Source organism: Ranitomeya imitator, chromosome 3, assembly GCF_032444005.1.
Source record: "Ranitomeya imitator isolate aRanImi1 chromosome 3, aRanImi1.pri, whole genome shotgun sequence".
NCBI lineage: Eukaryota > Metazoa > Chordata > Amphibia > Anura > Dendrobatidae > Ranitomeya > Ranitomeya imitator.
In genome coordinates, this window is record NC_091284.1 from 497,723,473 (window position 1) to 497,744,580 (window position 21,108).

At 42.9% G+C, this 21,108-nt stretch overlaps 1 protein-coding gene across 2 annotated transcripts in view; it reads left to right on the forward strand.

Annotated features, from left to right (window-relative positions):
* GK (glycerol kinase) overlaps positions 1–21,108 on the forward strand; it is a 141,588-nt gene that overhangs the window by 48,063 nt on the left and 72,417 nt on the right. For both annotated transcript variants that reach the window (XM_069757649.1, XM_069757650.1), the window contains exon 2: positions 19,869–19,942. In XM_069757649.1, coding sequence (XP_069613750.1) covers positions 19,869–19,942 — 74 coding nt within the window. The remainder of the gene's footprint in view (positions 1–19,868; positions 19,943–21,108) is intronic.

Here is a 21,108-nt window from a genome sequence, read left to right on the forward strand (position 1 = left end):
CCGGTCTCTGTGCGACCATACACTGCACTACAGTGCGGATGTCGGCGGCTCCTGGACTGGGCTGCGATCATCAAGGGGTCTATGTGCCTGTGGGCCACAGGAGCAGAGAGGACGCCGCGGGAACGGAGGACAGGTGAGAAGAATCCCTTTTTTTTTTTTTTTTTCTTCTCTGTCATGTCTATGTGAAAATGTGGGGGGGGGGGACCTGGATGGGGGCCTGTCTGCAATATATGGGGGTGGGGACCTGGATGGGGGACCTGTCTGCAATATATGGGGGGACCTGGATGGGGGACCTGTCTGCAATATATGGGGGGACCTGGATGGGGGACATGTCTACAATATATGGGGGGACCTGGATGGGGGACATGTCTGCAATATGGGGACATGGATGGGGGGCATAATGACAAGAATGGGACCAGGATGGGGCCATATCTACAAGATAGGGACCAGCATGGGGCATTACTACAAGATAGGGATCAGTTCAAAAGGTGTATAGAGAAAAAAATGGTGTGACTAAAAATATCATTTTGTCATGCAAATAATGCGACCCCCGAAATCAAATGTTTTTCTGTGTGCGGCCCAAATACCCAGCTGAGTTTGAGACCCCTGTGTTAAGCAAACAAAATTATTGGGTGTGTCGATGTGTGTCTCAACATGTTAAACCTTGGGAATCAAGGGCTAGGATCTGAAAACTGGCATTTCTGCTAAGAGTATGTTGGCACAATGCTTTGTTTGTTTTTTTATGTACAGTAGATTATAGAGCAGATTATGTTCCAAAATCCACATGAAAAAATACTTAAAATATTCCTTGAATATGCTTCCTATAAATTCCAATGGGAAAACATGCCAAAAGTGCAAGAGGTGGTCTTCATTTCACATTGAAACAGAACATGCCAATTCTTGGTATTTCATCTCGAAAAAAAATGTTCCAACTTTGATTACAGAATCAATTGAAATAGAATTGTTTATGAAAATACTGTAAGGCTAACAGTAATCCCCATATTTCAAAAATCATCTTGCTACATGCCCACATGCCTGTGTTCTAGCTCTATTAAATATATTCATATATTAATGCTACAACCCTACATAGATTTGGCTATTTTCTCCAATTTGTTAAACCTCTCATCTTCATTCACGAGCATTCACTTACCTGGAAAACCTATTTATTTTTTTTAATTAATATTAAACTAAAAAAATGTTTGTAGAGCATATTTTACATGTACAAGTAAAAGGTAATACAGTTAAAAAAAGACAAGTGCCCATCAAGTTCAACCAAAGGATATGAAAGGACAAAGGGAAGGAGCAGATGCACAACCCCAATATGTATGATCCAGTCCACCCCAAAAGTGTTCTTCTCGTACATTTGGAAAAACAAATCAATGAATGGAGAATCCACAAACCTTTCCTTGCAACCAGTTCATAATAAAAGGACTTACAGTATTTACTTGTATAGGCAAAATTCGGTCCGTAAAGACGACTGAGTAGAGCATATCCTTCTCATGAGGACCATGTTAGTAGCCTTCTAATATGTGTCTGTGTGCTGTCCATGGAAATAAAAACATGTGTAACAAACATATCTATGTATGATTTAACAGCAGTCGTATGGATATAACCGAACTTGATATAATTAGGTGTAATATATAATATAGGGGGCATTCTTTGCGTCTGGAGGAGAGAAGGTTTTTCCACCAACATAGAAGAGGATTCTTTACTGTTAGGGCAGTGAGAATCTGGAATTGCTTGCCTGAGGAGGTGGCGATGGCGAACTCAGTCGAGGGGTTCAAGAGAGGCCTGGATGTCTTCCTGGAGCAGAACAATATTGTATCATACAATTAGGTTCTGTAGAAGGACGTAGATCTGGGGATTTATTATGATGGAATATAGGCTGAACTGGATGGACAAATGTCTTTTTTCGGCCTTACTAACTATGTTACTATGTTACTATGTTACTATGTTACTATGTTACTATAATATAATAGGGCACTATTTTACTAAAAATGCAAAAGGGTAGCAATACATAACAAGAGGCAATAAAAACAAGTGTAATAAATGTACTCCTATTGAGGGACTGACTGGTACAGAAGGGTAAAGTTCACTGACCGGGATGTTACTTTACACCCTTACTAACAGTATTACCTGTCCTTGCAATGATGGCAGCGATGATAATGAAATGTTTGCAATTTGTACGATTAGTGTTAGGCTGTTGTGAGGCTAAAGGTGCCCATAAACATTGCAGCAAAGTTGTCAGGATTATGTCTATGTGTAAGGGGTCATCCTGATCATTATTTTCGTGGTAGAGGTAGACAAGATATGTGTATGATATTATAAGGTGTTATACGAGCACGCTCGTGTGCTAACTGGGCGTGCTCAAATATGTTCGAGTCTTCACGCCTGCATGTCACGCCGCTGTTTGACAGCTGCAACATATGCGAGGGTGACTAATAAACTAAAACACTCGGTTACCCATGCTCGGATAACACCTTATCCAAGCACATTTAATCACCACTAATGTATATAATTTATTTTATTTTCTATTGAGAACCTGTCCCATACTCATAGCATATTATCTAACCACCGCATAGTCTCACCAAAACTCAAGAGAACAGGGGTTTTGTGCCCACCATTTTAACTGATTGCAAGCTGCACATGGGTGCTGCTGCTCCATGCAATTGGACTAATGAAGATAAGGAAGATCCCCTTACCTAATTATGTTCTTATATTGTGTTTGTCACTTAATTTTCTCTCCAAATCCTTCTCCGTACTTGCGAACTTTGACCTGTTATGATAACATACATAGGTTATGAAAGTCTTGGTTTAACAATCTGCAGATCTCTACGTTCTAGCTAATTACCTCCTTGTGTGGAGCTTTAAAATGCATTGTGAGGAAATAGACATGAACTCTTGACACGTTCTACATCTGATTGATAGTTGTTTCCTAGTGAAATCCTGCATGTTACTGTATACTGTAAATGTTCGTACACAAAGTATAATTCGTATTCACATAAATATTTGTCCAGAGCCTCAATGGTCTTCAATAAAGGATTAGTAGCATTTATCATGTACATGGATTGGCATAACCTAACACAATTCCTCTGTTTTATACAATTGTAATCAGGGCTGGAACTAGGAATTTCAGGGCCCCATACTGGCAAAATTTTCGGGGGCCCCCTTGAAACTCTGCCAAGGCTCCACCCAGGCCCTGCCTCCACCCCTTGACCCTTCCACAGTCCCACCACCCTCTCTTGGAAAAACTCCACTTCTGCGCCACATCCTCACCAATCACACATTAACAGTTCCCATCACCAGATCACATACATATCCAGCAGTTTTTGTTTTGGCTAAAAGATTTTTTTTTTTTTATCCACCACGACAAGGTAGACTCTTTTGTCCGGGCTCTACAGTACTTTAACTTATTTAACATTTGGTAAAATATCCAATACAATTTCAGGTATATTTTTATTTATTTTTCAAATTTTAAAATGACCAATAATATCACATACAAGGGACAAATACCACCGCATGCACCATGACCAGACCACATATTACCACCACATGGTGACCAATAATACCATATATAAGGAACAAATACAGCCATGCCCAGATCACATATTACCGCCACATAGTGACCAAATACTACAATACTGATCATTAATAAAAAAAAACACAATACTAATGCCATTAAACACAAAAGATCTGTACTTAGTATGCAGTGTCCATGTGCAGGTAATACAGTGATCACCGTTGACATTATACCCAGGAGCTCTGTATACACTATGTGCAGAATTATTAGGCAAGTTGTATTTTGATCACATGATACTTTTTATACATGTTGTCCTACTCCAAGCTGTTCAGGCTTGAGAGCCAACTACCAATTAAGTAAATCAGGTGATGTGCATCTCTGTAATGATGAGGGATGTTGTCTAATGACATCAAAACCCTATATAAGGTGCGCTTAATTATTAGGCAACTTCCTTTCCTTTGGCAAAATGGGTGATAAGAGAGATTTGATGGGCTCCGAAAAGTCCAAAATTGTGAGATGTCTTGCAGAGGAATGTAGCAGTCTTGAAATTGCCAAACTTTTGAAGCATGACCACCGAACAATCTAGCGTTTCATGGCAAATAGCCAACAGGTTCGCAAGAAGCGTGTTGGGCAAAAAAGGCACAAAATAATTGCCCATGAATTGAGGAAAATCAAGCGTGAAGCTGCCAAGATGCCATTTGCCATCAGGTGTGCCATATCTCAGAGCTGCAACGTTACTGGAGTAACAACAGCATAAAGTGTGCGATACATGGCCAAGCTAAGGAAGGCTGAAAAATGACCACCTTTCAACAAGAAGCATAAGATAAAACGTCAAGACTGGGCCAAGAAATATCTTAAGAATGACTTTTCAAAGGTTTTATGGACTGATGAAATGAGAGTGACTCTTGATGGGCCAGATGGATGGGCCAGAGGCTGGAAAGGGCAGAGAGCTCCACTCCAACTCCGACACCAGCAACGTGGAGGTGGGGTACTGGTATGGGCTGGTATCATCAAAGATGAACTTGTGGGACCTTTTCGGGTTGAGGATGGAGTGAAGCTCAACTTCCAGACCTACTGCCAGTTTCTGGAAGACAACTTCTTCAAGCAGTGGTACAGGAAGAAGTCGGTATCGTTCAAGAAAAACATGATTTTCATGCAGGACAATGCTCCATCACATGCCTCCAACTACTCCACAGCGTGGCTGGCCAGGAAAGGTCTCGAAGAAAAAATGTCATGGCCCCCTTGTTTGCCTGATCTGAACCCCATAGAGAACCTGTGGTCCCTCATAAAATGTGAGATCTACAGGGAGGGAAAACAGTCCACCTCTCGGAACAGTGTCTGGGAGGCTGTGGTGGCTGCTACACGCAATGTTGATCGTAAACAGATCAAACAACTGACAGAATCTATGGATGGAAGGCTGTTGAATGTCATCATAAAGAAAGGTGGCTATATTGGTCACAAATTTTGGGGGTTTTTGCTTTTGCATGTTATATTGGTTTACCTGGTGAAAATAAACAAGTGAGATGGAAATATATTTGGTTTTTAAGTTGCCTAATAATTCTGCACAGTAATAGTTACCTGCACAAACAGATATCCTCCTAAGATAGCCAAATCTAAAAAAAAAAAAAAAACCCACTCCAGCTTCCAAAAATATTAAGCTTTGATATTTGTGAGTCTTTTGGGTTGATTGAGAACATAGTTGTTGATCAATAATAAAAATAATCCTCTAAAATACAACTTGCCTAATAATTCTGCACACCGTGTATACTGTAAGTGTACAGGTAACACACTGACTCACTGGTGATGTATCTAGTTGAAGTCCTTCATCTTCGCTTCACTTTTTTCTTCATCCAGTTCAGACTGCCATCACTTCTTCCAGCCAGGACTAGTCTCTGCAGAAAATAAGTTATCTAGAGCACAGTCCCCAATTTTTTTCCCCAACCTCTATACTATGCCAGATGAAGAAAAAAGCGACCATGTGCCCTTCACAGTAATGGGACCTCTCCTCCCCCACACTGAAAATATCCTCAAAAATATCATTTAATTAGCCCCTACAGTAATAGCCCACATTCTTGACCCCATGTGTCCTCCCATTCTGGACCCCACGTGTCTACTCATTCTGCCTCATGTCTCTTTATTGCTCCCATAGTCATCCATAATAGTATAATGCATCCCACAGTCATATATAGTGGTATAACTCAGCCCCACATAGTAGTATAATGCAGCCCCATACCGCAGCTTTACAAAAAAATAAAAAAAGTTTCTCCTTACCTGGTAAAGATCCAGTTATGTCCTCCGCTCCATACATCTGAGGTGCGTAGTGTTGTTCCGGCATATGACAGTGACGTCATATGCTGGCAATGTGCCCCCTGACGTCAGTTGCCGGCCTGTGATTTGCTGGTGGCTGTTAACTGTTGCCCTGCGGTAGATTCTGAGGACACGGGCAGTCACTGAAGTGGCAGAATCCTGCCGCATGGGCCCGGTAAGCAGAAGAGAGTGGGCCCATACGCCAGTGTTTATAAATGAATCATGAGAGAATGCAATATTTACAGACAAGGGCAGCAAGTGTACCATGCCAAATCTACTATATAAAGCTGAATGTGTGTGTGTGTGTGTATGTGTGTGTGTGTATGTCCGGGATTGGCATCTGCACCGTCGCAGCTACAGCAACAAAATTTTGCACAGTCACACGTCTGGACCCTGAGAGCGTCATAGGCTATGTTGTGAGGTGAAATTTTAACCCCGCGCTTTCCAATTCACCAAACAATTTTGCCCCTATCTACATAATGGGGAAAAAGTGAAAGGAAAAGTGTTGGAAGCGTCGCAGCTACAGTCACAAAATTTTGCACAGTCACACGCCTGGACCCTGAGAGCGTCATAGGCTATGTTGTGAGGTGAAATTTTAACCCCGCGCTTTCCAATTCACCAAACAATTTTGCCCCTGTCTACATAATGGGGGAAAAGTGAAAGGAAAAGTGTTGGAGGCAAATTGACAGCTGCCAGATGTGAACAAGGGGGACTTAAAGAATGAGAGCGATGGCGCCAAAGAGTATATACCGTACAGTTGCTAAGGTGGGGCCCCGACATGGGATACTCAACACACACGGGAATATGAACACACACACAAAAGGTGCCACACACTACCACGTGCTTGAACACATATTACCTGTTATGATCTGGTGGTTTAGGAGCAACATGGGACGAGCTCTGAAGGAAGTGGTAACTGTACTGACCGCAGTCCCTAAGCTCAACACAACACTAGAAGTAGCCGTGGGATGCTCCTGGCCCCCCACAAGTAATGACTGTGAGTGGAGAGGGAAAAGACATACACAGAATGAAACCAGGATGAGCACAGGAGACCAGTCTAGCTAGATAGATAGGACAGGATGGAATACTGTGCGGTCAGTATAAAACACTACAAAATATCCACACACAGTTTACAAAAATCTCCACACCTGACTAAAGGTGTGGAGGGTAAATCTGCTTCCCAGAGCTTCCAGCTTAACTGAATTAATTCATACTGACAAGCTGGACAAACATAGAAAGCACAGAACGGATAAGTCCACAACCTGTGGACAGAAAAGAGCAAGCAAGGACTTAGCTTTGCTGAACTGGTCAGGATAACAGGGAAATCCAAAGAGATGTGAATCCAACCAGGAACCATTGACAAGTGGCACAAGCTGAAGGAAAGAGCCAGGCTAAATAGCCGAGCAGAATAGACAATCAGTGGAAGCGGCTGCTGACTGCTAAATCCAAGGAGCAGCCATACCAATTACAACCACCGGAGGGAGCCCAAGAGCGGAATTCACAACAATTACCCTCAGCACACATTTCACCACACATACACCAACCTCGCCACATAAAAGTCCAAACACAAAAGTCGCCGCTCAAAACTCGCCACGTGCAAAACTCGCCACATGCAAAAACTAAGCTCACGCAAAACTCGCCACAAGTGCAAAACTCACCTCATGGAAAACTCGCCACACGCAAAACTTGCACACGCGGAAAAATTGCCACATGCACAAAAGTTGCAACACATGCAAAAGTTGCCTCACACAAAACTTGCACATACGCAAAAGGCACCACACATAAAACTCGCAACGCGCAAAACTCGCCATGCGCAAAACTTGCTGCACACAACTTGCTACATTAACCTGTCACATGCAACTCGACACACAAAAAGTTGCTACACGCATGTTGCCACTCAAAACTCATCTCACAAAAGTCACTACATGCATGTCGCCACACGCAACTCAACACACACAACTTGACAAACGAAACTCGCCCTCAAACACACACAAGTCTGGTATTATCCTTCAAAAATAAAAATCTGATTAATAAGCAAACTACAAGAGCAACAAATGTACCATAAAGGAAATACGGCAGCTGTCAGTCACATGACCTGTCTATTATGTGTATGTGTGAGCTAATGTATACTGCCAGGGGGAGGGCTTCCTGTTGGCTTGGGATTTCTCAGGCTGCCAATTTAGCTTACAAATACTGAGGTAAAAATACTGAGCAAATAACGTGTGAACGAGGTCTAATACAGGAGGAGATGACACAGGTATATACTATACAGGGAAGATGACACAGATATATACTATATACAGGAGAGATGACACAGGTATATACTATATAGAGGAGGAGATGACATACAGGTACATACGATATACAGGAGGAGATGACATACAGGTATATACTATATACAGGAGGAGATGACACACAGGTATATACTATATACAGGAGCACATGACCTACAGGTATATACTATATACAGGAGGAGATGACATACAGGTATATGCTATATATAGAAGATGGCATACAGGTATATACTATATACAGGAGGAGATGACACACAGATATATACTATATACAGGGGAGATGACACACAGGTATATACTACATACAGGAGGAGATGACATACAGGTATATACTATATAGAGAAGGAGATGACATACAGGTATATACTATATATAGGAGGAGATTACATACAGGTATATACAGGGGAGATGACACAGCAGGTATATACTATATACAGGGGAGATGACATACAGGTATATACTATTTACAGGAGATGACATACAGGTGTATACTATATATAAGGGAGATGACAAACATGCATATACTGAGGTGAAAATGAGGTGTGAGGTGAAAATGAAAAGGTGTTAGTGCAAAATGAGAGGAGTGAGGGAAAATAGTGGAGTGATCGGAAAATGACAGATGTGAGGTCGAAATGACAAGTGTTAGGGGGGAATGAGAGGTGTGAGGGAGAAAATGAGAGGTGTGAGGGAGAAAATGAAAGATGTGATTGGGAAAATAAGAGGCGTGATGGGAAAATAAGAGAAGTGAGGTGCTATAACTAACCACAGATATTTACTATGCCCAGGCAACGCCGGGCTCTTCAGCTAGTACATACATATAACTGCACAACATATTCTGGGTGCTGAGTGGTTCCGTACGTAACAGTATGTATGTGTGTATGTGTATATATATAGATTCAAGATTCAAAAAAGCTTTATTGGCAGGACCAAATACGCATCAGTATTGCCAAAGCAAGTGTATAAAGGCAATAGGGATAGGGACTGTGGGGATGTTGGGTAGGAGCTGTAGGGAAGGTGGATGGGGGCAGATCCATTGTGGGGATTATAGTCCAAGGCATAGGGGAGGTGGATGGGGCAGATCCATTGTGGGGTTATAGTCCATGGCATAGGGGAGGTGGATGGGGCAGATCCATTGTGGGGGCTATAGTCCATGGCATAGGGGAGGTGGATGGGGGCAGCTACATGGCTATAGTCCATGGCATCATAGTTCTCTTTCTCGCAGTCTGACATTCGCTCACATACCGCGTTGCTATCTCCACTGCTCTCTCTTCTTCTCCCAGCAGGATATATGTTTTCTCTTCCTCCTTCATGGTGATGAAGTCCGGGAAGAGATGTGAGAGTCTCCTGAAGTGAGTGTCCCTCACTGCTGAGTATTTGGTGCAGTGTAGCAGGAAGTGGGTTTCGTCCTCTATGGCCTCCTGGTCAGTGTTGGCACAGTATTTCCTCCCTGGGCTTGTAGCTCTGCCTGTGTCGGCCACATTCGATCGCCAGACTGTGGGCACTGAGTCTATATCAGCTCAGGATCTGGAGGTCTCTGGGGTCTGGGAGTTTCTCCAGATATGGGGCCAGTCTGTAGTCTCTGTTGGCTCCGGTACATGATCAGTTTCTGTGAGCTGATGATATCATTCTTCCAGTCACTGACATATTTCTCCTGGCCTTCGTCTACCATCTTCCTGATTCCGGCTTTTGTCAGGTTGTTGTGATTGGTGTTCTGGTCCGGTTGGGTTTGGCTGGGCTGTTCCGAGGGTTCTGTTTTTTCTGTTTCACCTACATGTATCAGGGCTTTATGGTGATGGGAGCTTGGATTGCTCCTATGCAGGTGAGCCCGGAATGACAGCACCCTCTTTAGAACTGTTAGGTGTAGAGGGAATCTGCCCAGCTCGGCCCGACAGGCACTGTTGGAGGTGCTCCGATGGACCTGGAGAAGGTGCTTGCAGAATTCCAGGTGGAATATTTCTGTTGGACTGGAATCCCACTTTGACCAGTCTGGGTAGGTGTGAGGACCCCAGACTTCGCTGCCATACAGGAGGATTGGGGCGATGATGGAGTCGAAGATTTTTAGCCAGACCCTCACTGGTGGCTTCAGATGGTAGAGTTTCCTTCGGATGGCATAGAAGGTTTTGCAGGCCTTGTCTTTCAGGGTCTCTATGGCTTCTTTGAAGCTCCCTGACCGGTGAATCTCTAGGCCCAGGTAGGTATATTTGTCTGTTCCTGTGAGGTCGCAGTTGTTGAGGATAAATGATGGGTGTTGGTCTGATCTTCTCTTTCTCCTCTGGAACACCATGGTGTTGGTTTTCTTTAGGTTGATCGGTAGAGCCCAGGTGGAGCTGAATTTCTCTAGGATTTTCAGGTTGTCCTGGAGGCCTTTCTCGGTTGGTGACAGCAGCAGCAGGTCATCTGCATACAGCAGGAATTTCACCTGAGCGTCGTGGAGGGTGAGACCTGGTGCTGAGGAGGATTCCAGGGCGGTAGCCAGCTCGTTGATGTAGATGTTGAAGAGCGTTGGACTTAGGCTGCAGCCTTGTCTGTCTCCGCGGCTCTGCTGGAAATAAGCCGTTCTTTTGCAGTTCACACTCACGCTGCAGCGGTTCTCAGTGTAGGAGCTTTTGATGACATCGTAGGTCTTTCCTCCTATTCCACTCTCCAGCAGTTTCAGGAATAAGCCTGGGTGCCACACTGAATCAAATGCCTTTTTAAAGTCCACAATGCAGGCGTATATCTTCCCATTCTTTGTATTGTAGACGTGTCTCTGAATGAGGCTGTGCAGAGTATAAATGTGGTCAGTGGTGCGGTGGTTCGGCATGAACCCTGCTTGGCTCTTGCTGAGGACGTTGTGCTCGGTGAGGAAGGTGAGGATCCTCTTGTTCAGGATACTGTTGAACAGTTTTCCCAGGTTGCTGCTGACACGTATGCCTCTGTAGTTGGCTGGGTCATACCTGTCCCCACTCTTGTGGATGGGTGTGATGAGGCCTTGGTTCCAGGTACGAGGGAAGTAGCCGGCACTCAGTACAATATTGAAGAGTTTAACCATTGCAGCCTGTATTTCTGGTGGGCTGTACTTCAGCATTTCTGGTAGGATTCCATCCAGGCCACCGGCTTTTCTACATCTTATGGAGGAGAGTCTCTCGGTTACTTCCTGTAGTGTTATAGGTGTATCCACCGGGTTTTGGAAGTTTTTGATTTTTTTCCTCCATTGCTTTTAGTTTCGCCATTATGTTTTCCTGTTCTTGGCTTAGTCCTTCCTTTGGAATGTCTTTATAGAGGTCTCTGAAGTATTGGAGCCAGAGGTTGCCATTTTGGATATGGTTGTTGTTTTTCTTGTCTTTGGTGCCCATGTGGTTCCATAGTTCCCAGAAGGAGTTGTCTTGGAGGGCGTCTTGGAGTTGATTAAACTTGGTAGAGATGTAACTCTGCTTCTTCCTCCTGAGGATGGTTTTGTACTGCTTTTGTATGGAGTCATAGGCTTCCCTCAGACCCAGGTGGTTGGGGTCTCTGTGTTTCTTGTTGGAGGCTGTTCTCAGGGTCTTCCGTACAGCTTTACATTCTCTGTCAAACCAGCCATTGACCTGTGTTTCTTTTGGTCTCTTGTAGTCGACTTTTTTAAGTTCGGACAGTCTGGCCATTGCGTAGAATATATTGTTGAGGTCCTTTGCTGCTTGGCTCACTCCCTCTGGGTTTGGCATGTACTCGAGGTTGTAGAAGTGGTGGAGCATCCGCTGTATTTCAGGTCTGCTGGAAGCTTCTTTATATTTTAGTGCCGACATTTTGGACCATTTATAGGATGGAGGCCGGGTGAAGAGGCCGCTCTGCTGTGGCTTCTGAGTGGATGGTTTCTCTGTAGATTTCATGTACAGAAAAAGTTGGCTGTGGTCTGACAGGTGCGTTTGTGGGGTGACTATGAAGGCGCTGACATCTGCCAGGTTCAGGTCTATAATGGCGTAATCAACTACACTCCTCCCTACATGGGAGTTTAGTGTATACCTTCCTAAGGAGTCACCCTTGCTTCGTCCATTAAGGATATGAAGTCCTAAACTTTTACATACGTTCAGGAGCTTTCTGCCACTTTTGTTGACTGTACTGTCATAGCTGTTTCTCTCAGTGTGTACAGGGTCTTGGCCGTCATTCTCTGCTCCAAGTATGTAGATGTTTCCATCCGTGGTCAGGAAGTCTCTCTCTCTCCCTGTTCTTGCATTGAGGTCTCCAAAGATGAGAACTTTGCTCAGGGCCTGATAATGGGCGGCTTCTCTTGCTTTGGCAAAACTGACGTGTATTTGGTCCTGCCAATAAAGCTTCTTTGAAAAAAAAAAAATATATATAATAAATATATATATATATATATATATATATATATATATATATATATATATATATATATATATATATTATAACATACTCGCCTATCGTCGCTGGGACACCGGCGCACTGTAGGTCAGGTGTCGGAGTCGCCGCTAGCTCAGGCCCCCGACACTTGCTATATTCACCTGTCCCGTTCCAGTGCTGCGCGCCACTCCGTGTTCCGGGTCCTCTGGCTGTGACTGTTCAGTCAGAGGGTGGCGCGCATTAAGCGCGTCATCGTGCCCTCTGAACTGTGAGCATCACAGGCAGAGGACCCGAAAGACGGAGCGGCACGCAGCGCTGGAACGGGACAGGTGAATATAGCTTATACTCACCCTCCTGGCACGTCCCTGCTTCTCCGTTGGAGATCGCGGTGTGCGTTCAGTGCTTACGCATACCGTGATCTCCTGGGCTGCGTCACTCTGTGGGGTCCAGACTGCGCTGGCGCTTGCGCAGTATATAAAGGCTTCGGACAGAGTGACGCTCCCAGCCTTATATTATAGATAGAGATATATATTATATTCTCACTGACTGCACAGAGATACCATCGAAGAGTTGACCATGATTAACATTTTAATGCATAGGAAAAGCTTTGCAATTTTTTTTTTCCATATGTCAGAACCACTAATGGTGAAAACTGTCACACTGACTAGACATTGATGAAAATTGGATAAAAAACAAAACAAAACACTGAGGCAGACCTTTTTTTGTATATATATATATATATATATATATATATATATATATATATATATATATATATATATATATATATATATATATATATATATATATATATATATATATATATATATATATATAATGACTGTCTGAATGAGGTCTGGGAGACATTGTGAACTCTTGTAATTCACCATTGCTGCTTAAATATTTCTCAATGGCTGCTTGAGCAAAGTTGAGTATTTGCATAATGGAAGAATTGTTGAGCATGTATCCTGTAGGTGAGTGAAGCAACACTGCATAACCAAAGAACCTTGGATGAGAATGACGGACTAATGTGCCGTAATTTAACCTACTTTGAAAGTTCTTCTATTCATTGTCGGCAGTTAAATTACAGTTTAGCACTGACTAATAAGGTGTGATTGACGCTAAATGGAGAACGTACATAGTTAAGCCCACTACTAGCAAAATGTTGTTTTTTTTTTTTTTTTCTTACTGATTGGTATGGCCTTTGCTGACCTTTTCATTATTTGAATATTTTTACCATGGCAACATAACTTTTGTGCACATAGCCCTTATTAAAAATGTACTTATTCTGTAAAATATGGAATTTTTATAAAATACCAGTTTTTCTAGTTTTGAATGACCTGATGAATCAAGTCAAAGCTTCTTTTCAGATGTGTGATCACTCTTAAAAATAAAATTATTATTATTATTAATAAGACCTAATTGTCATTGACTCTATTGCTAGTGAAATAACAGTTTTGTTCTGTTAGATGGCCCAGGGCAACTCGCTCTTCTGCCCAACCCTGTGCATGTTACTTGGCATGTCATTAAAGAGGGTTGAATAGAACGTCCCTAATGAATATACAGTGAAGGACTGTACAACACCAGAAGTTTTTTGTATATCAAAATCACTTTGAAAATGAAAGTTTTCTTACTTCCTTTGTATTCTATTCTACAGCTTTCTTTTAAGATATGCCAGCATTTAGGTATGATGACTGCATTTTATGCTATTAACTTATATTTGCTGTACATTAAATCAGATTTAACCCAAAATGTTAAAATGGCAAGTCAAATTAAATAAATGACTCCACCCGTGAGCCATCTGATTGACGTGTTTCAAAAGCTGGATCCATGACAATCACTTATCTCGCACAGTAGAAATTTAGCATAACTTGCCAACCGATTGAACAAATGGGCAATCCTGTAATTTTGTAGAAAATGTTGGCTCTTTGTGCCGTGCTTTTTAGTGCTCTACTTTGCTGCGTGAATGATGAGCTGATCACTCCTGTTACTAGTGACCCATAGAGATCTCGCTTGTGCTTTTTGCATCAGATTGTGATGTTCCTATATGAAAGAAGCTCGTGCAACCACTTTTGGGGAAGTTGCATATATTTCAGTGCAAAATACATAAGTCTTTTGGTGATACAGTATCTAGGGTGTGGTAGTTTACTATAGTATTACTGAGCAGCAGTAGCAAATAGTCAGCGTGCCTATATAAAGAATGAAGGGCTTTGTGGCATTCCAGCAAAGCCCTTGGTTCTAATTGTCCTCTGAAGTCTCACGGGTTGATCACTTACTAATCCATAGTTTGATGGTCTAACCAATCGGAGAACCCATCTCTTCAACCTATCAATAACAACTGGTGTTTTCCCCTCAAGCTTTAAACATGCCTCAATCACACCTATCCTCAAAAAGCACTCTCTTGACCCATCCTCTGTATCTAGCTATCACCCTATATCACTTCTCCCCTACGCCTCAAAACTACTGGAACAACATGTCCATCTTGAACTGTCCTCCCATCTATCTTTGTGCTCTCTCTTCGACCGTTTACAATCTGGCTTCCGGTCACACCACTCCACTGAAACTGCCTTAACTAAGGTCACCAATGACCTATTAACCGCCAAGAGCAAGCGACACTACTCTGTCCTCCTCCTCCTGGACCTGTCCTCTGCCTTTGACACAGTGGACCATTCCCTGTTGCTGCGGACCCTCTCATCCCTTGGCATCACAGACTTGGCTCTATCCTGGATCTCATATATACCTACAAAAAGGCACCACACATTGATGATATGGAAAAGATCACTTTATTAAATATCATAAAACACCAACCATGGTTGGAAATAGCCCACAATAGGCAGCAAGTGAGAGACAACACATACAGAATAAAAATGAGGGACACCTGGCAACAAAATCATAGAAAGATATCCTAAAAATTACTGATATGATACGATGAAGCACGCATGTTATATGCTTTGTAGATAAACAGAAAAAGTATAATACAATAGTCTTTGCAAGGTAGTCACAATACAGTGTTACACACCTCTGACATATATAGTCATAATGAGGGAAGGGGCCAAATACGCCACATCAATGGAAACAACAAAGACTATAATAACATAAGAAATAAAGTACTACATCAGCTCATATTTACCCAGTGGGATAGATAGCCAGGCGTCCACCACACCCGACGCGCGTTTCGCAAGGAGTTGCTTCGTCCAGGGGTGGTGAAACGCTTTCTATGATTTTGTTGCCAGGTGTCCCCCATTTTTATTCTGTATGTGTTGTCTCTCACTTGCTGCCTATTGTGGGCTATTTCCAACCATGGTTGGTGTTTTATGATATTTAATAAAGTGATCTTTTCCATATCATCAATGTGTGGTGCCTTTTTGTAGGTATATATTAGTTTTGTGTGGCTTACCACCGTGGGTTACATTATTGGTGTTGTGTTCTATCCTGGATCTCGTCATACCTAACTGACCGGACATTCAGCGTCTCCCACTCACACACCACCTCCTCACCTCGTCCTGCAAGGTTCAGTTCTAGGGCCCCTGCTCTTCTCCATCTACACCTTTGGCCTGGGACAGCTCATAGAATCTCACGGCTTTCAGTATCATCTCTATGCTGATGACACACAGATTTACATCTCTGGACCAGATATCAACACCCTACTAACCAGAATCCCTCAATGTCTGTCCGCTTTTCATCCTTCTTCTCTGCAAGATTTCTAAAACCGAAAATGGACAAAACATCGTCTTTCCCCCATCTCACGTGACCCCCCCCCCCCCAACGAACCTATCTATTACAGTAAACGGCTGCCCACTCTCCCCAGTCCCACAAGCTTGCTGTCTTGGGGTAATCCTTTACACTGATCTCTCCTTCAAACCACATATCCAAGCCCTTTCCACTTCTTGCCGCCTTCAACTCAAAAATATTTCACGGATCCGTACATTCCTAAACCAAGAATCTGCAAAAACCATAGTCCATGCCCTCATCATCTGCCTCGACTACTGTAACCTCCTGCTCTGTGGCCTCCCCTCTGACACTCTCGCACCCCTCCAATATATTCTAAACTCTGCTGCCCGACTAATCCACCAGTCCCCCCGCTATTCCCCGGCCTCTCCCCTCTGTTAATCCCTTCACTGGCTCCCCATTGCCCAGAGACTCCAGTACAAAAGCCTAACCATGACATACAAAGCCATCCACAACCTGTCTACTCCATACATCTGTGACCTAGTCTCCCGGGTACTTTCCTGCACGCAACCTCCGATCCTCACAAGATTTCCTTCTCTACTCCCCTCTTATCACAATCGCATACAAGATTTCTCTCGCGCATCACCCCTACTCAGGAACTCTCTACCACAACACATCAGACTCTCGCCTACCATCGAAACCTTCAAAAAGAACCTGAAGACCCACCTCTTCTGACAAGCCTACAATCTGCAGTAACCACCGATCGACCAATCTGCTGCACGACCAGCTCTTCCCTCGCCTACTGTATCCTCACCCATCCCTTGCAGATTGTAAGCCATCGTGGGCAGGGTCCTCGCTCCTCCTGTATCAGTTGTGACTTGTATTGTTCAAGATTATTGTACTTGTTTTTATTATGTATACCCCTCCTCACATGTAAAGCACCATGGAATAAATGGCGCTATAATAAATAATTGTAATAATAATTTTTCTTTATGAAGTATTGTATATTTTCTTAAAATATCAATTCCGTACGCACTCTATGCTTTGCCCAAAGCCTCATAGCATCTTGCAACTTACTCTATCTTTCCTACTAGAAAAATGAACCACTGATCCGGAAATGACGCTTTTCTGAGCAACCACAATAGGTGATGCGTGTGCTTTTAGAACCAGACAGAAAGCAGCAGTTACATCATCTGTCACCTCAGATGTCCTTTCTCTCTATGTGCATCAGTGTAAAAACTCCGAGATATAGAGGATGACCATGTGGTGTTCCGCCCATGTTCAGACATTAGATGCAAACAAAGAAATCATCCTGTGCTTCCCACATAGCATCTGACAGTATATTTGCACATGTGCTACCATGCTCCTAGATAAGACACCTGGGCCAATCTAGTTTTCGATAACAAAGATCAATCTTTATCTGAAGGTGATGAACTAGAAATGTGAATGAATACATACTATTAGTCATTTCTAATATTAATTAAAACACTGTATCACAAGCTTTTTTTCTCTTACCTCTATCTTCGAGTCTTTTTTCATTCCTACTTATGGTTCCCGTGCTCAATACATTTGCCCACCTTATGTCAGCATTTTGAGCGACAGCTGTCTGGTCAGTGAAAGTGATTAAGACTAGAGTTGAGCGAATATGTTCGGAAACTATCGCCCAAGTCCAATTTTGCCATATTTGTGCCATTTTGTACCCTATTGGTGCTGTATGATGATCGGTTCCAAACATATTCGCTCAACTCTATTCAATAGTCCTGTTGACGCCAACGACGTTCGGCTATGTTTGGCAAATATTGCAAATTCAATATTCAACGGCAATCGTAATCCAAACTGAATCTTGCAAAATTCACTCAACTCTAGTTACTGAGAACCCTTTCCGTGGATCAGAACAATTGTTGTCTCATATTATTTATTCAGTGGTTAACATTTTGTCCATAGATTTTATTGTTGTTCAATTAAAGTACAGTACATATATGACATTGCAACTGCACAACATTTCCCAGGATAGCTACTGTTTTCCAAGGGAAAAACTGCTGATGAATGAAAAAGCAATGTGTTTATTTTTTTTGCTATTGAAAACAAGGGGTGTGGTCTACACTTAGTTGTTAGTTTTTGCTTACTCAGATTTTGGCACCTAAGTGCAGACGCACAGTATCGTAGATGCTAGACATTATTTTCTCTCTATAGTAATTATTCTGAACACAAAGCTCAGGAGCTGCTTGACAATGTTATCTACGACTACCCATTTCCAAATAACACCTGATGTATGAGTAATAGAAAACCCTGCACTTGGAATATATCCATAACTTCGCCCAACTCCATTTTCTGTGTCAATTTATCTAATCTTTCTAACTTTTTTTTTCCCCCACTCACATCTTTCTTACTGTTTGCCGCCTGGGCTCATGTCCAACAATTAGTCTCCCTTGTTGTCCTTGGACAGTTCTGGAGTAAATAGACTGGACTTTTAAATGACACGGAAGCATACCATAATGGGGCAATAATGACATTTCAGGTTTTGTGCTGATATCCTGGAAGGCAATGAGCCAAAATAAACATGCTGTGTTGTGTATACTCTGGGATGTGCCACGTGTACTGAGATATATTCATAACAAGCATGTTTTTCACTAACGTCTTAACTGGCAGAAAAAAAGGCAAACAAACACTATTTCTAGGTCTTGACAAATGTCATTAGATTGGTGCAATTAATTTTGTCATCCGGGACTCAAATTTTTTTTATCATGCACAACACATATTGGCAAGTAATTGCTAACTAGCTGTGTGATGATCACTCCTGGCTTAGAGTGGTCACGGTCTGCTCCTGGTGGCGATTCACCTGCTTCTGGTGACACTGACTGAGCAATTCCTTTTCTCCCGCTCTGCTATGTCAAGGTGTTGCTGCTGAGGACACACTAATTGACAGCCGACTCAACCTCATGCAGCAGGAGACGGCTGTCATTCTAAATGACTTCAGCAGTGACGTCCTGTCAGCAGAGTAGAGTGGAAGAGAAGGAACTGCTCTGTCAACATGACATAGCAGGAAGCAAGAAAATTGCCGCCGTGACTGCTCTGAGTTGGAAAAAGATCGGCATCGGGTAGACCGAACATGCAGTTAGCAACTACTTGCCGAAAAGTGCGTAGACCCATCCAGAAAAAATATGAATTCTCGAAGTGTATTTAATGTTAAAAAATCTATTACTAAACTTATATTCTCTATTACTTACCCTAGGTTATATGTGTTGTCCAAGACTTTGATATGATAGGCCAATAAAGTCAAAGTTTGGGACTACAGGAAGTCCTGCCATTTTTTTCTTGTTCATCCTCTGCCCTTAGTTTGGCTGGTAATTCATTTTATATGTGATGTCCTGATTAATTTAACTGAGAACAGATAACAACATGGTGCCTGGTGGCAGTGCTTTACAGACCATGTATCACTTGCAACCACACTGAATATTTAAAAGCAGACATACTGTATTGTAAATGCTGGACATTGTTCTCTATAGTAATTATTCTGAACACAAAGCATTGGCATTGCATGACATGGAATAACAGGGAAATAGGCACAATGCCATTTGCCATCTGGATCTATAGTAGGAATCAGAATATTTTTTCAATGATCTTTAACTTCTGTATAAATGTTACTTTAGGATTTTTCAGCTATTACTCTTCAATGTTTTATATCTGGCTGGAATATTTATTAGCGTACAGAATCCAATTTTTTTTATTCATTGCTTATTTGTTTCTATCTTTTGTAGGTCTTCAATGCAAAAACAGCTGAACTACTTAGTCATCATCAAGTGGAGATAAAACAGAAGTTTCCAAAAGAAGGGTGAGTGACTACATTATCCAGATGGCATAAAATGTATCTTGCATCCTACCAATAAGATTTGACATAAAAATGGAGTTGGCCATGTGTTAAATTAAAGGTGTTGTTCACTATTCTAAAAATCCCTGTGTTTCCCCCCAGTAAAGTAATAATAGTACATGTACTCCCCCCCGATGCTTGCTCTGTTACAGCGATGTCGGCATTGGCTGTCCCGGGGCTCACATGACATTGTTACACCATCCCTGCCGGTGTAATTAACATCTGGAGTAAGTGAGAGAGCAATGGCAGCTCACCCTTCCTCTTGATGTCTTGATTTAACTAAAACGGGGGAGAGTGAAGCCAGTGCTCATTGGCCGCAGGAATTGTGTGACCTAAGAGGTGCAGCAGGGGCAGGCAGCTGGTGAGACCAATCAGCGACGCGGGATTTCCGTTACGGAAGTTGCAGACAGACAGACGGAACCTATATATATATATATATATATATATATATATATATATATATATATATATATATATATATATATATAATATGCTGGGAGCGTCACTCTGTCCGAAGCCTTTATAGACTGCGCAAGCGCCGGTGCAGTCTGGCCCCCACAGAGTGACGCTCCCAGGAGATCGCGGTATGCGTAAACACTGAACGCACACCGCGATCTCCACCGGAGAGTCAGGGACCGCCAGGAGGGTAAGTATATTCACCTGTCCCCCGTTCTAGCGCTGCGTGCTGCTCCGTCTCCCGGGTCCTCTGCTGTGACATTCACAGTTCAGAGGGCGCGATGACGCGCTTAATGCGCGCCGGCGCCGCCCTCTGACTGAACAGTCACAGCCAGAGGAGCCGGAAGATGGCGGCGCGCAGTGGAGGAACGGGACAGACAGGTGAATATAGCAAGTGCTGGGGGCCTGAGCTAGCGGTGATACCGGCACCTGACCCCCACAGCGTGCCGGTGTCCCCGCCTGCTCAGGCCCCCAGCACTCGGGGCCCAGCGACCATAGGTGAGTATGGTATTTTTTTTTTTATTTTTTTTTTATATATGGCAGCAGCATACGGGGCATATAATACAATGGAGCATCTTATGAGGGGCATATAATACAATGGAGCATCTTATGGGGGGCATATAATACAATGGAGCATCTTATGGGGGGCATATAATACAATGGAGCATCTTATG